At 39.0% G+C, this 15636-nt stretch overlaps 1 protein-coding gene across 6 annotated transcripts in view; it reads right to left on the reverse strand.

Moving 5' to 3' along the window:
- The window catches only part of rap1gapb (RAP1 GTPase activating protein b), a 59702-nt gene that overhangs the window by 989 nt on the left and 43077 nt on the right, over positions 1–15636 (reverse strand). For 2 of the 6 annotated variants that reach the window (XM_067374521.1, XM_067374523.1), the window contains 11 exons: positions 12774–12929; positions 11391–11462; positions 10813–10899; positions 10590–10730; positions 9018–9149; positions 4802–4911; positions 4220–4336; positions 2864–3005; positions 2455–2560; positions 905–960; positions 310–362 (listed from right to left, as the gene is read on the reverse strand). In XM_067374521.1, the coding sequence (XP_067230622.1) occupies positions 354–362; positions 905–960; positions 2455–2560; positions 2864–3005; positions 4220–4336; positions 4802–4911; positions 9018–9149; positions 10590–10730; positions 10813–10899; positions 11391–11462; positions 12774–12929 (1128 nt within the window). In that variant the 3' untranslated portion in view covers positions 310–353. Of the gene's footprint in view, positions 1–309; positions 363–904; positions 961–2454; positions 2561–2863; positions 3006–4219; positions 4340–4454; positions 4612–4801; positions 4912–9017; positions 9150–10589; positions 10731–10812; positions 10900–11390; positions 11463–12773; positions 12930–15636 lie in introns of those variants that run through there. The other 4 variants (XM_067374520.1, XM_067374522.1, XR_010893499.1 and 1 more) reach the window with 3 other exon arrangements.

Here is a 15636-nt window from a genome sequence, read left to right on the forward strand (position 1 = left end):
AATGTATTTGTTAACATTAGTTAATGCACTATGAATATGAACTAATGTAAGCAAATGCTGTAGAATTATTCTTTATTAGTTATTGTTAATTAATGTAGTTAACTAATGTTAACAAACTAAACCTTATTGTAAAGTGTTACCAAAAAATCTGAAAACTTTTGAACAGTAGTTAAAAATACAACTATCAAATAATAAAACATAAAAAATCATAAATGAGGCCTTTAAGAGTATAATATTAAATGACACAACCATATAGGCCCCATAAATACATCATCATAGATATAATCCTAATTTTTTCATTTTCCTAACCTGTTGATGGACATCCATGAAGTCATCTACAGCCTACAGGACAGCTAGCAGTTCTGTGTAGGACAAACACACACAGCCACACTGTGTCACAGATGATTTAGCTGACTAAACAAATACTAAGATAAACTACATAAACGGAGCAATTCCAATAGGATCCTCAGGCTTAATCTGATCTGATGTTCAAGAGCAGTTATACAGGTACAGAGAGAGAAAAACTGTCATGCTATCCCTTTAAAGCAGGGATGGACAACTCCGGTCCTGGAGGGCCAGTGTCCTGCAGAGTTTATCTCCATCCCTGATAAAAACTCACTTGCCTATAACTTTCTACTAATCCTAAAGACCTTGATTAGCTGGTTCAGGTGTGTTTGATTAGGGTTGGAGCTAAACTCTGCTGGACACTGGCCCTCCAGGACCGGAGTTGTCCATCCCTGCTTTAAAGGGATCATATTGAGCATGTTAATCAACATCAGTCATGGTTCATAATTATAATTCAGTCATCTTCCACCCTACCTGACACTCTTTTATTCTGCTCTGGATGTATATATAGACATCTTTATTAGGACTAGAATATTTCGAGGCCAAGCACATTTCTTACCGAGTGTTGTCTCTCTGTTTTTGGACGTAGAGGTTCAGACTGCTGTCGAATGGGACCTACAGTGAAACGCACGACTGTTAAAGCCTGGACACAAATACAAACTATATGAACTGTACTGCAGTGACAAAGGCCAGGTTCAGAATTTATCAGCGCTGATATCCTTAGCTAAACATAAAACTATTAAAAAAGTTTTTTTGTAATAGAAATGAAGCTGAAATAAAATATTAGATGAAAAGCTTAAACTTAAAAAAAACTGTAAATGAAAATGAGAAATGTTGCCTTGGTGACTAACTGAAATAAATAGGTTTCATTTGAAGTAATGACTAAAACTAAAATAAGAAATCAAAGCAAGATAGAAATGTATATAAAGTAAAAATATATATATATAATATATCGCAGATAAATCGCCTTCGATAATGAACGTGATATTGCGTGGCTTGTCAGTGAACTACGGCTCTGTCTATTAAATGCCGCTCCATTTGAAAGCAGGTGATGGCGATTTAGCGGTAATCAGGGAACCGGCTTTACTGACGAAATGCGTGTGACAATCACATGCTATATATCGCCCAGCCCTAATATATATATATTATATAAATAAAGGAAAAATTACAAAAACAATAAATTTAATAAAACTTACAGTAAACTAAAATTAAAATGAAAACTGAAAATATCAAAATTTATACTAATTGAAAATATACAGTATAGTTACACAATGCAGCGGCAAACCTTTTTAAGAGTTAATTATGGGCAAAATAAGTTAAAAGCTCTTCAATGTTTCCAGTTCTCACTTCTGAGTGAAGAATTCTCTTAAAGTAAAAATATCACGTAAAATAATATCACAGTGGGAAGTGGTGAATTTGTTTGTGATTTTTATTATGATTATCTGTTTTTTTCTACTATTACCTATCAAGTAAAATATAATTTGCATTTAAACATTTGACAGATGCCTTTATTTTTGGGAAACACATGACCTTAGCATTGTTAGCATCATGTTCTACTGTTTGAGCTAAAGAGATGCTAATGCTAAAGCTATACAGGTTAAAAACCAAGTACTGTCTTCTACAGGTTTAAGATAGGGGTTCACTGCATAATATTTACAGTGAAAAAATGTAGTGATTCTTTTTGAAAAATTTTGCAGTTCTTTTAAAAAAATAAAAAAATGCAGTGATTCTTTTTAAAAAATTTAGCGATTTTCTTTGAAAAATCTTTTTGAATAAATGTAACGATTCATTTTGAAAAAGTAATGATTCCTTTTGAATAAATGCAGCGATTCTTTTCAAAAAGTGTAGTGATTCTCTTTAACATATTTAAATCTATTCATATATACACACATATATATATATATATATACACACACACACTGTCTATGATACATACACACTATATCATATATAGTCATATTTCTGGCCTCTTCAATGTAGCGTTTAGACAAACAAAAACTATTTTTGCAAATTCAAACATTTTCATTATCATTACATAATTCTGTTACTATCACAAATACTTGCGGGGTTGCTCATAAGTTGGGAGGTGAAATGTTTGTTATATCTCACCGTGTGAACTGCTCTGACTAGCACTACCAGAGCCGTCTTCCAACCACACAGCGCTGTATGAAAATGAATCTCGTTTGTGAGGCGTACCAGCTGAAGACAAACTATCCTGTGTTCCAGAAAAATGAAAAACATATGCAAACAACAGAACCAGTCAGTCTTGCTAAATTATCTAGGTGTATTGAGATTTCTGTTCAGGCAATTAAATGCAAATTCCAATATGCCTATATGCATTTGGCTGCCAATAGTACAGTCGTTTAAATACAGGTTGTCTTCTCTGCCTGTCAGTTTTTATGTATACACTAGATTTTTTTATCAAATGACAACAATTTGATCACAATGTAGCTATTGTTTAAGTATAATATGAGTCATGTAATAATAAATGATGAGTCATAGGTGAATGTGGCCATACCAGTCCCGTGTCGTACTCCTCTGTCGCTTCATGTTCCTGCTCGTTCTCCTCCACCACACTGGTGAAGCTGCTGGCGTTGGATGAGGAGCGAGAAAGGTCCTGAGACTCCGGGATAGAAGGAGCTCGACAGCACAGGGCAGAACTACAGTACAAACACAAACACATATGCACATATATGAGGTCAAATGAACCCGAAATAATGACCTAACCACCCTTAGAGTGTGATATAGCTGTTTGTGAAAAGAACTGATTCTGAACCGCCTGAAACAATCATCAGTAATTCCAGTCTTACTTCCTTCACAAAACCTATGTAGGTTTGTAACAAAATTTGCATAATGCCAGCCTGGTCCTGTAGTTGTATCTGAAGCCTGGAAGAGTTTGGTTTGTGTTGTCGACTGTTTTCTGCACTGCCAAAGCAAATCCTCTTTGCGTGCACTTCTGAATGATGAGGACCCGGGTTGGAACTGATATGGTAAAACCAGCACCATTGTTACTGTTCGAATCTCTGTGAATCAAGTGCTGAGGAAGATCCAGAGCTGAAATTCAGATATGGTATTGGGAATTTCAGGTGGAGCCATCTGACCAATCAGAGCAGGGCAGGCTCTCGGAAAGGAGGGGTTTAGAGAGACCGAATCTTTGATCGAACCGTTTCAGACACTATGAGAAAAGAGGTGATGCTACAATATATTGTTATGAGAGAATTAAAGTGTTTTTTGACATTTTGGATGCATGTAACCTGTTGTAGGAGACCTCCAAAACAAAACTAGGAATATAATCCAAATCCAAATAATACAAATACGATATATAATACAAATACAAATAACCTGCACATTCAAAACAAAACAAAAGCTGCTCACTTTTTGACCTTTGCTCTAGCTACTCTGTCCATGTGGTAAAAAGGTGTTGCTTGGAGTAAGTTATGACAGCACAATATGCCACATTCATGTTTGGTGATTGCATATGCAATTTCTCAACACACTGATAGCATTTCAAAGACGTTGTGTTACTAATGAGTAATGATTCAATGACAAACTATTGTTTAATTGTTTGAACTAATATAAGCGAAAGCAAACATCTATTATTTGCAGTTGGGAGTGGTTTTGTGTAGAGGGGAATAAAAAGTTTGAACCTAACAAGGAGCAGTCCATGAGCAACTGCAGTTGTTCCCTTTGAACAAGCAACTTAACCTCAGGTTAGTCTATTTACTTGTGAACATGATATTCAACTTTGAGGATATTTAATTACATACACTACCATTCAAAATGTTGGTAAGATTTTTTTAATGATCTAGAAAGAACAAAATATTTCTAGAAAAGAAATATATCTTGAGCTCCAAATCAGCATATTAGTGCTCACCCAATCTTGCTGGTCTGCATCTCAGGTGAGCTCTGATTGGACGAGTTGTCAAATCTGAGGTCTTGAAAGGTGTGTCCACCATCAGATGCCCTCTGTGGACTAGGGGACACCTCTCGACTGCTGGAACATAATGAAAAACACATCTTAATTATTGTTTTCAGAACTGCAGTTTTTAAATTAACCTTAACATGACACAAATTGTAAAAAATATATTGTTTTTCAGATACTTACTAACCTTAACACACACTAATGAGAGTGTAATCTTTTAATATTTCCTGTTTTATGGTTTTCTTGTCACAAGATGACTTTCATGCATGTCTACTTAAAGTGTCTTTGCCCCCTAAGAATTTCTGCCTTTTATTTTTTCTTTGTTATGAAGACAGAATGTCCACCTTGACATTTTTTTAAAAACATACAAAAACAACATTTTCAAAGAATAAGTGCTTTAAAGTCACAAACTGCATTTGAACGTATTTTTGAATACATTCATAAACTATGTTTGTTCTAAACCTTATCTATCATACAATGGCTTCAACAAGGAAATACTCCAAACTTTTCCATACAATTGTCTGTTCATCTTACCTTCTCTCCTGAACCTCTTGTATGTTCTCAATCCCAATGGCGCTGCTCCTCCTGGAACTGAACGGACCAGATTTCTTACGGGTTGGGCTTTTTCCAGGAATAATCAGGGACTGTGGAGAAATCACAACTGGGTCAGATTTTGATTCAAATTATTAGCCAGTGCCACTACATAATTTGTTCAACGAATGCACTTTTATTTAAAAAAATGTCTTACCACACTCATTTTAACTATTTTTGTCTTTATTAATTTTAAGGTGACTTTATATGAATTTCATGATATTATTATTATTCCTACATAAAGCACTTTGAATTACCATTGTGTCATGATCACTAGTGAGAGTGCCCTAGTCAGCCACTAGAGGGCACTCCATTTCGGACTCTTGTTTTCACCCCTTGGACTACATTACCCATACTCACTCCTGGACTCATTATCCCACTCATTGCACACAGCTGTTTTGTGTTTATTCATTAGTGTCTGTCTATTTATACCTGGTTTGTCTCTGCCCTTGTTCTGGTGTCTTCACGAACGTTCCTGGTTTCTCTGTTTTGGTTTTCGTTGTGTTTTTCTTGTTTTGTGTACGGACTGTTATCATGGATTTTGACCCTTGCCTGTTTCTGGATTTACGCTTTGGATTACCCCAATAAATACCTGCAATTGGACCTACCCTGTTTGTCTTCGTGTGTGCCGTGACAGAAGACACCATCACTTTAGGATCCAGCAGGATGGGGATTTGCGGTTTTGAGGGCTGCGGTATAATGATGAGGCGTTAAAAGGGGTTTTTAATGTATGCCTTGATGACCCTCTGCCCCAGTGTGAGTTGGAGGGGCTCCAGACCCTGGATTTTTGGGGTTTTACCCATTATCTCTCCCGCAGAAACCGTGGGCCAACTCATGCTCAGCCAGAGGCCGCTCTTGCCCGTGAGCCCGCCCCAGAGCCTGCTCTAGCCCGTGAGTTCGCTCCAGAGTCTACAGAGGAGGTGGGCACAGGTTCAGTGCTGCACTCACGTAAGAGGAGGAAGAGGAGGAGGAAGGCTTCCGTCATCCCTCAAGGCCTGGAAGCCTTCCCGGAGTCCGCTCCAGCCAGTGAGTCCACTCCAGAGTCCGCTCCAGTCAGTGAGTCCACTCCAGAGTCCGCTCCAGTCAGTGAGTCCACTCCAGAGTCCGCTCCAGTCAGTGAGTCCACTCCAGAATCCGCTCCAGTCAGTGAGTCCACTCCAGAGCCCGCTCCAGTCAGTGAATCCACTCCAGAGCCCGCTTCAGTCAGTGAGTCCGCTCCAGCCAGTGAGTCCGCTCCAGCCAGTGAGTCCGCTCCAGCCAGTGAGTCCGCTCCAGCCAGTGAGTCCGCTCCAGAGCCCGCTCCAGCCAGTGAGTCCACTTTGGGTGAGCCACCGCCACACCCTCATAAGCGGAGGAGAAGGAGGAAAAGGGCTTCCTCCGTCCTACAAGGCCTGGAGACCACTTTGGTGGTTGTTCGTGGGTTACCGAAGCGCCTTGCCCTGCCGGCGCCACCGAAGCGCCTTGCCCTGCCGGCGCCACCGAAGCGCCTTGCCCTGCCGGCGCCACCGAAGCGCCTTGCCCTGCCGGCGCCACCGAAGCGCCTTGCCCTGCCGGCGCCACCGAAGCGCCTTGCCCTGCCGGCGCCACCGAAGCGCCTTGCCCTGCCGGCGCCACCGAAGCGCTCTTGCCCTGCCGGCGCCACCGAAGCGCCTTGCCCTGCCGGCGCCACCGAAGCGCCTTGCCCTGCTGCCTGAGCAGCCCGAGCCTGCTGCCATCACCGAGCTGTCCGCTCTTCCTGATACGACCACGGAGGTCGTCCCCGAGCTGCCCGCTCTCCCGGGACACGGCCACAGAGCAACCGTGCTCTGCCCTGCCGCCATCGCGTATATCTTCGGTACTGCCGCCTTCAACCAAGCCTTCTGCCCTGCCGCCGCCGCCCAGGCCGCCAGCCCCGCCGCCGCCCAGGCCGCCAGCCCTGCCGCCAGCCCTGCCGCCGCCGCCGCCGCCGCCTAGGTCGCCAGCCCTGCCGCCACCGCCACCGCCGCCCAGGCCGCCAGCCCCTGCCGCCACCGCCGCCGCCCAGGAGATCTGCCCTGCCGCCGTCGTCTAGGCTTCCTGCCCTGCTGCCACTGCCCCGGCCGTTGGAACCGCTGGAACCCGCCTGGTCAGTTCCTCCAGCGCCGCCCTGGCAACCAGCCAGGACTCCAGACCCCAGGGAACCCGCCTGGTCAGTTCCTCCAGTGCCGCCCTGGCATTCAGCCAGGACCCCGACCCTCTTAGAGCCCCCGTGGTCTGTTCCACCGGCTCCCCCTGGCCTTTGGTTGGGGGCTCTGGTCCTGGCCCACCATCCCTCCCCTGATCCTCCTCCTGTCCACCTCCCTCCTGAGTTTTTGTGTTTTTTGTTTTTGTTGTCTGGTGGAGCGTCTGGTAGCCGCTCCTTTGAGGAGGGGTAATGTCATGATCACTAGTGAGAGTGCCCTAGTCAGCCACTAGAGGGCACTCCATTCCGGACTCTTGTTTTCACCCCTTGGACTACATTACCCATACTCACTCCTGGACTCATTATCCCACTCATTGCACACAGCTGTTTTGTGTTTATTCATTAGTGTCTGTCTATTTATACCTGGTTTGTCTCTGCCCTTGTTCTGGTGTCTTCACGAACGTTCCTGGTTTCTCTGTTTTGGTTTTCGTTGTGTTTTTCTTGTTTTGTGTACGGACTGTTATCATGGATTTTGACCCTTGCCTGTTTCTGGATTTACGCTTTGGATTACCCCAATAAATACCTGCAATTGGACCTACCCTGTTTGTCTTCGTGTGTGCCGTGACACATTGTGTATGTAAATCAATTTGCTGTGCCTATTATTAGGGTAGTCATTAGGGTGGTGGTAGACTTATAATTAAACACAAAGGTATCAGGTATGATATCTATGAAAGCTTGTTTCTGTCATGAAAAATAAAAAAGATAATTGCGACTTTTTATTTCACAATTCTCTTTTTTACTCACAATTGCGAGTTATAAATCAGAATTGTGAGATATGAAGTCAGAATTGCGGGATATAAAGTCAGAATTGCTTGTTATAAAGTCAGAATTGCGGGATATAAAGTCAGAATTGCGTGTTATAAAGTCAGAATTGCGTGTTATAAAGTCAGAATTGCGTGTTATAAAGTCAGAATTGCGTGTTATAAAGTCAGAATTGCGTGTTATAAAGTCAGAATTGCGTGTTATAAAGTCAGAATTGCGTGTTATAAAGTCAGAATTGCGTGTTATAAAGTCAGAATTGCGTGTTATAAAGTCAGAATTGCGTGTTATAAAGTCAGAATTGCGTGTTATAAAGTCAGAATTGCGTGTTATAAAGTCAGAATTGCATGTTATAAAGTCAGAATTGTGTGATATAAAGTCAGAATTGCTTGATATAAACTCACAATGGCAAGAAAAAAGTCAGAATTGCGAGTTTATATCTCTCAATTCTGACTTTTTTCTCACAATTCTGTGAGATATAAACTCACAATTGCATGTTATAATGTCCAATTGCGATCAGAGCTGTTGAGTGATTTCACTTGATCTTAAGTGTAACAAAGATCAAATCTGTGCATTAAGTCTTGCAGTGTAAAGGCAGCCTTAGATGATCTTGAAAACCGGTCTGAATGGAAAAATCCTGGTTTAACAAAGCTGACTGCAAATTTACAGTTTTGCACAAATGTTTGATCATTATCTGGTTCCTGGGATGGTTGTTGCAAACACACTAGCATATTTGGATGGCTAATAGGCTGTTATGTCAACCTGTCATAAAAGGCTCTCTCAGTTATTGCTGTTGCTCTTGTTGTCATAGCGATGGAGATGGGACAGTCACTTGTGGAGAGCCCCATCTGTTCCACCGACCACCATCCAAACAGATCATAAGGGCTGATTACACATCAGTTTTTATCTCTTTTAATGGTGAAATGATGAAGATCAGAAATGGCAGGAGAAGACCTGGTCTATCATCAGCACAGATGTGCCATGATGACACAAGCACTCTAGGGTCAAACCCACTCGGAGGGCACAGCAAATGCCAGCTGTGACTCCGCCGGGTGGAGGGATCAGAGGGCATGAAAACTGGCACAAACTACAGCTGGCACTCTGTTTTGGGGCATCTCATGACGGCCCGCATTTATTTATTTTTTTGTGTCTTTTTAACAATTTAAGGTCCACTGATATTCAGAAGGGTCTCATACTCACAATTCCAGGAGTTTTGGGAGTTTCTGGTGGGTTGTGTGTAAAACTTCCACTGTGGCTTGTGGAGACAGTGTGCGGTTTCTTGTTACTGAGGCCCATAGCATCCATAGATTGACTTCTATTGCGGATAACTCGCTGGAAATAGAAAAACGATGCTTGTGCATTACTGCAACACAACACTAGAGGGCACAAGAACTGTTTCTATGAGAAACAGGAGAGCTAGAGAGAGTAAAGGACAGTGAAAGTGAGAAAGTGGCTATGTTTGGACTTGCATATTACACGGACATACGTAATCAAATTCTACGACAAGAGTCCGATCTACCACAACACGAAGGGAAATATATGTGGTGATATGTAAAAGACTTTTGTGTTGAGTCGAGTCAAGTCTTAAGTCATTTCAGGTCGAGTCCGAGTCAAGTCTGAAGTCTATTAAAATGCGCCTTGAGTCCGAGTCACTAACTCAAATGCCCATCTATGGCATACTACATACTTACAATTACTGCAGTATGTATACGTCAAAATTGAAAATGATTTTTTTTCACAGTATACATAATGCATATTCAATATCCGCAGAATGCCAAATAAGCTTCATTTGCCAAAATGTTGTAAATGTGAGTATGTGAACACTGTAATCCACAATGCAACGCGCTCAATTTCACCCTCAATTTCCAGTGTGCTTTTTCTTTTGAGTTTTTACAGCAAAACTCTTGCATACTTCTGCACTACTGTGTTCCACAATGCATACTGTTAAACATATAAAAGTTTGTGGTCAGAACAATTTTGAGTGTTTTTTAACTTTCTATTTATCAAAGAATCCTAAAAAAATGTGGTAACATTTTAGTATAGGGAACACATATTCACTATTATTGAGGCAAAAGTCGTATTAACTACGACTTTTGAGTCAGTAAGCTCCTAATTTACTGCTTATTCATTAGTTAGTAAGGTAGTTGTTTAAGCTTAGGTAGGATTTAGGGATGTAGAATATGGTCATGCAGAATAAGGCATTAATGTGTGCTTAAAAAGTACTAATAAACAGCCAATATACAAGCTAATAAGCAACTAGTTAAAAGTGAGAATTGTTCCCTATACTATTTTCCACAAAAATATTAAGCAGCACAACTGTTTTTAACATTGATAATAATAAGAAATATTTCTTGAGCACCAAATCCTAATCTCACATTTAGGATGGTATGCAAATTGGCATCTCTGCTATTCACCAGAACGCATTTGTTATACATTAACATTATTTTGTTAATAATTAATTGAAGTTATTAACTACAGTATAGTGAACACATATAAACTATTAACTACTATTAACTACAACTTTTTCCTCAATAAACTGCTAATTTACTGCTTATTAATAGTTAGTAAGGTACAGGTAGTTGTTAAGTTTAGGTATTGGGTAGGATTAAGAATGTAGAATAAGGTCATGCAGAATAAGGCATTAATTTGTGCCTAATAAGTACTAATAAATAGCCAATAATCTAGTAATATGCATGCTAATAAGCAACTAGTTAAAAGACCCTAAAATAAAGTGTTACTGTCCTTATTGTTAGCGATTCAAAGGGATTCTACCTTGAAAGACTCAAAGAAGCCTCCACCTCCACCTCCTCCATTCTCCAGTTTGTCGTCGTCTCCTCCAAGTCCCATCATGGACTGGCTGTTCACATGCAGCTCCTCATATAAAGTCTCCAGCAGAGCAGAACGTGTCCTCTCCTGGACAACAAAAACATTTTTAATGTAGTATGCATGCTGATGCTCCCACACAAACAAACACAAACATTTATGCCCTCCTCACCTCCAGCTTGGCAAACTTCTCTGCTTTATAGCAGGAATATTCAGCATTGATCAGTTTGGTCAAGAGGAACTCATGAAACTCTGGACTCTAAACACAACACAATGAACAGTGAATTAGATTTATACAAAGAACAATTCGATTTTATTTTAGATTATCTATATATCAATTAAATTATTTATTAATTCACCAAGTCATGTCGCATACAATTATACTAACAATATTAAATATTATATTATATACTATATTTGCAGAAGAATTGTTTATACGGATTTAATTATTAATTAAAATGTTTCTGTAGTCATATCCAGACCTGCAAAATCTGCTGACTTTTTCCACATTTTCTGTGCTAATGTTTATGGGAAAGATCCACAATCTCCAGAATGTATTTAAATATGGCATAACTGAATTAAGAGTACTTGACACTTTTGGATATAATAAAGCATAAATTAATAAACCAAAATACTTCATAAATGAACATCACTGGTTGTAGGATGTGTAGAACTTTGTGATAGAATTCCAGGACAATGATTCCACATGGAACTAGTCATATTACATGAATGCTGGCTGGAAATATGGACCTTTTTAAAGACAGCTGGGTCTGGGAGGGCAGGACCAAAGAAAGGCACATCATCTCTTGCCGTTACAGATACCTAAATTAACATAAAAGAAATTACAATAACATAAAACAGATAACAGGAAAGCTTCCAAACAGATATGGTACGCAATATGATATCAATGAGGTAAAAATTATTTGTGTTGTTTTTCCTGCTTAAAATTGGACACTTTAACGATATCAATAAACATTTTCATACATTTTTAATCTATTTATTTTTTTATAAGATTGCTGCCGCAAGGCAACATTGTACCACAATGGAAAAATTTAAACATTTGGCATTTTCATGTAGAAAAAAAGAAATATATTTATTGAAAACATCAATTTCTTTAACTAGACACTTAAACAAACAAGTGTATCCAGTTTTTAATGTATTAAAAGTTTATTATTTAATAAAAAGTAACATTTTATATCCAGCTGTTGCCCTCAGGCAACATTGTACCATAGTGGAACACAAGTATAACCAAACCATCATATTATTATGTTATTATATCAAATTATCATATCCATTTTCATCCTCATCTCCATCTTCTCTTTCACCCTCACTCTCTCCCTGAAGGTTTGTCACTATGATTTCATCTTCCTCATCCCAGTATGACCCCTCATTAACTCCTCATTCTCACCCTCATCAACTGCCAGTGCTACCTGTGTTTTATACCTTTTTGAAGTGCTATAGAAAATGTGCAGATTATAATATTCTTATAAGTGCATTGCAAAATCATGTGAAAATGCAAATATATTTAGATAATTCTAACTCTTTTCCTTACAAATATGATACATTTGTATTCAAACCTATTATGCCTGTATGGCCTTATGCGATTCCATTATGGTACAATGTTGCCTTGAGGCAACACACAGTTTTTTGTTATTTTCTCTAAAACATTTGATGACATATAAAGTAAAGTTCTTGAAAATACTTCTTTACTTGCCAGTAAAGGTGACATATTTTTTGTGGGTGATTAAATGGATACAAACAAGTGAAAAAGGCACTTTTCATTGGAGAAAATATGGAGCCATGTGACATGTGCACATGTGCTGAAACAGGACACAAAATGGACCCCTGTTGGTCATGTTTTGGTCTTTTTTTGCACTTTTATTGATTAGTATTTAAGTTATTCGGTCCTGAGATACGTTTGATCAATCAATAACCATAGAGGGCTAATTCTCTCTGCACAATAAGCCATATGTGACTAATATATTACACTGGTAATCATCAACGCATATTGATTTTAGCAAAAAACAACACAATTACTCCAAGTAAGAATGAGAAGTCCTATAACAAAGAAATGATTCATAGAATCCATGGCTCAAGCTTCAATCCCCAATTCCAACAGGGTTAATTAATTACCTTATAGAGGACGTTATCAGTGCAAGCGTTCTCCACTTGCACCACTACGTAAGCGTGAAGGAAGTTTGATGCGATCATATCGGGTACAAATGGTGTGTTTTCTTCTTGGAACACAATAGCCACGATGTCATTTCCTATATGCCTCTTCCTCTGGAGCTGAAATCAAGTCAACAAAACTGTGAAGTAATAAGAGGAAGCTGCCAATAAAACAACCAATTTTAGATTCATTTCTTTGAAAAGACCGGCTAGAAGAGAAACCTGAACTGAAAACTAAAACAGACCATATGCATGAAAAATGTATGTTTGTGGTTTCAAACAGAATCAACGCTGTTATACAAGTTAGTTACGCATTATACTTTCATGCCAAATAAGCAAACTTCCTATTGATGCATTAGAATTTTACTTTTAATTTTGGCTCTGACTGGCCTGGAAATTTTTAACCAAAGGTGGTTTGTTCTAAGTGTGAAAATATCCAGTTTTCTGCAAAAATAAAAGAGAAAAAAAAAAAAAAGAGTCGGCCATTAGTTAACAACGTCATTTTCCCAAGCCAGATTAAGCTTCCTGATAAATTAAACGTTAAAACAATGACCAGTCAAATTCTGCATAAAGAAAATGATTTTGCATGCTGTATTATGAGCATATTCCTTATTGTTGCACTACAGTTTTTCTTTAGGGTGAAATATGACTTGGTATGTTCTTGATGTGCTTTGCCCTTATACTGACTTATTATTTATTAAATGTCCCACAAAATAACAATACTGGATCATAACATTATACATATTGCAGACTGATTTGTGTTTTATTACACCAATGATGTCAAAGCCCTGGCTTTCAGAACAATAATTACATTTATACTTGATTTAACATGCGACAAAAGAGTATTAGCATTCTGCAGGGTGTCAATTTTATCTCCCATAAACCTTCAAAGGTTTATTCGATTAGCTTTCCTCAGCTGAACTGCTCATTCGCTCGTCTTCACAGCTTGCTCATAAATACTTATTAGTGAGTACGGTCATAACATAAAAACAGTTTGCAGACATTCAAAAGTTCAAAAGAAAACTGCTTGTCTTTATCATCAAAGTGCTCGGGAAATTAATAACACATACTGAAGCACATTTACAGCCCTGTGGCAAACATCATAGTCAAAACAATGTTTTCAGATAGAGACAAACCATTTTAAGACAAAAAACAAATTTGTCTCTGTCAGTCTGGTGTCCATTGCCATATCAATACACAGTAATTCTCATATAACATCACATATCTGGTACAATAGAGATTAAAAAGCAGCAGGTGATGAGTCTGTACCCATATGTTATCTCTGGCCTCTGATGTACCATACTGAAGAGGGTGTGTTTTAGTGGCCAGCATTGTAAGAGGGCAGTCTGTGCTGAAACCCTTAGGTAATGTTCTCCCTGAGCGAAGCAAAACATGCATGACAACAGATGGCTTTCCAGGATCAGTCCTTTGCACTGTGTGGTTTGCTTGCTAATTAACAGAGCATGCTGTTGGTCAGTGCTTTGGCCAGCATTGGGCAAGCATCTCTGAGGGGCTGGTTATATTCCCAAAACTAACACTAACGGTGACATAAAACAATATCCATATTAACCCACCTTCTAAGGGTGACCAAAGTAGCGTTGTCAAAAGTACAGACTTCGGTACCAAGTCAGCACTGATATTTTGAGCACTGTTGATCAGATTCTTAAACACCTCATGTTCATGTGCTCAACAGATATGTCTGTGATTGGCTACAACCCTAGACTAAATGTTGATTTAGTTAAAGGGATCATGACATGGATTTTTTTTACAATTATTTTAATATGTTCCTTGAGGTTCACTTATAATGTTAAAAAAGTTTTTTGTACAAAAAAAAACAAAAATAAACTATTATTTTCAATCTTCATTCTGACCCTCAGTCTGAAATGATCAATTTTTAAGGGGCGGCTCCATTAAAGGCGCCATGGAACATTTTTTTACAAGATGTATTATAAGACTAATGTGTTCCCTGAATGTGTCTGTGAAGTTTCACCTCAAAATACCACATAGGTTTTTTTAAATTAATTTTTTTAACTGCCTATTTTGGGGCATCATTGAATATGAGCCCCTTTAAATCTCATGCTCTCCACCCACGGAGCTCGTGCTTGTTTTAAACAGTGCATAAACAAAGTTCACACAGCTAATATAACCCTCAAATTGATCTTTACAATGTGTTCGTCAAGCATGCGACATGCATGCGTTGGATTATGTGAGTATTGTATACTGTTATATTGTTTACATTTGATTCTGAATGAATTTGAGGCTGTGCTCCATGGCTAAAGGCTAATGCTACACTGTTGGAGAGATTCATAAAGAATGAAGTTGTGTTTATGCATTATACAGACTGCTAGTGTTTAATAATGAAAATAGCGACGGCTCTCGTCTCCGTGAATACAGTAAGAAATGATGGTAACTTTAACCACATTTAACAGTACATTAGCAACATGCTAAAGAAACATTTAGAAAGACAGTTTACAAATATCACTAAAAATATCATGTTATCATGGATCATGTCAGTTATTATCGCTCCATCTGCCATTTTTCGCTATTGTTCTTGCTTGCTTACCTAGTCTGATGATTCAGCTGTGCTGCTCCAGACGTTAATACTGGCTGCCCTTGTCTAATGCCTTTCATAATGTTGGGAACATGGGCTGGCATATGCAAATATGCTGTTACGTAACAGTCAGTGTTATGTTGAGATTCGCCTGTTCTTCTGAGGTCTTTTAAACAAATGAGATTTATATAAGAAGTAGGAAACAATGGAGTTTGAGACTCACTGTATGTCATTTCCATGTACTGAACTCTTGTTATTTGACTATGCCAAGATAAA

Source organism: Chanodichthys erythropterus, chromosome 21, assembly GCF_024489055.1.
Source record: "Chanodichthys erythropterus isolate Z2021 chromosome 21, ASM2448905v1, whole genome shotgun sequence".
Classification (NCBI taxonomy): Eukaryota; Metazoa; Chordata; class Actinopteri; order Cypriniformes; family Xenocyprididae; genus Chanodichthys; species Chanodichthys erythropterus.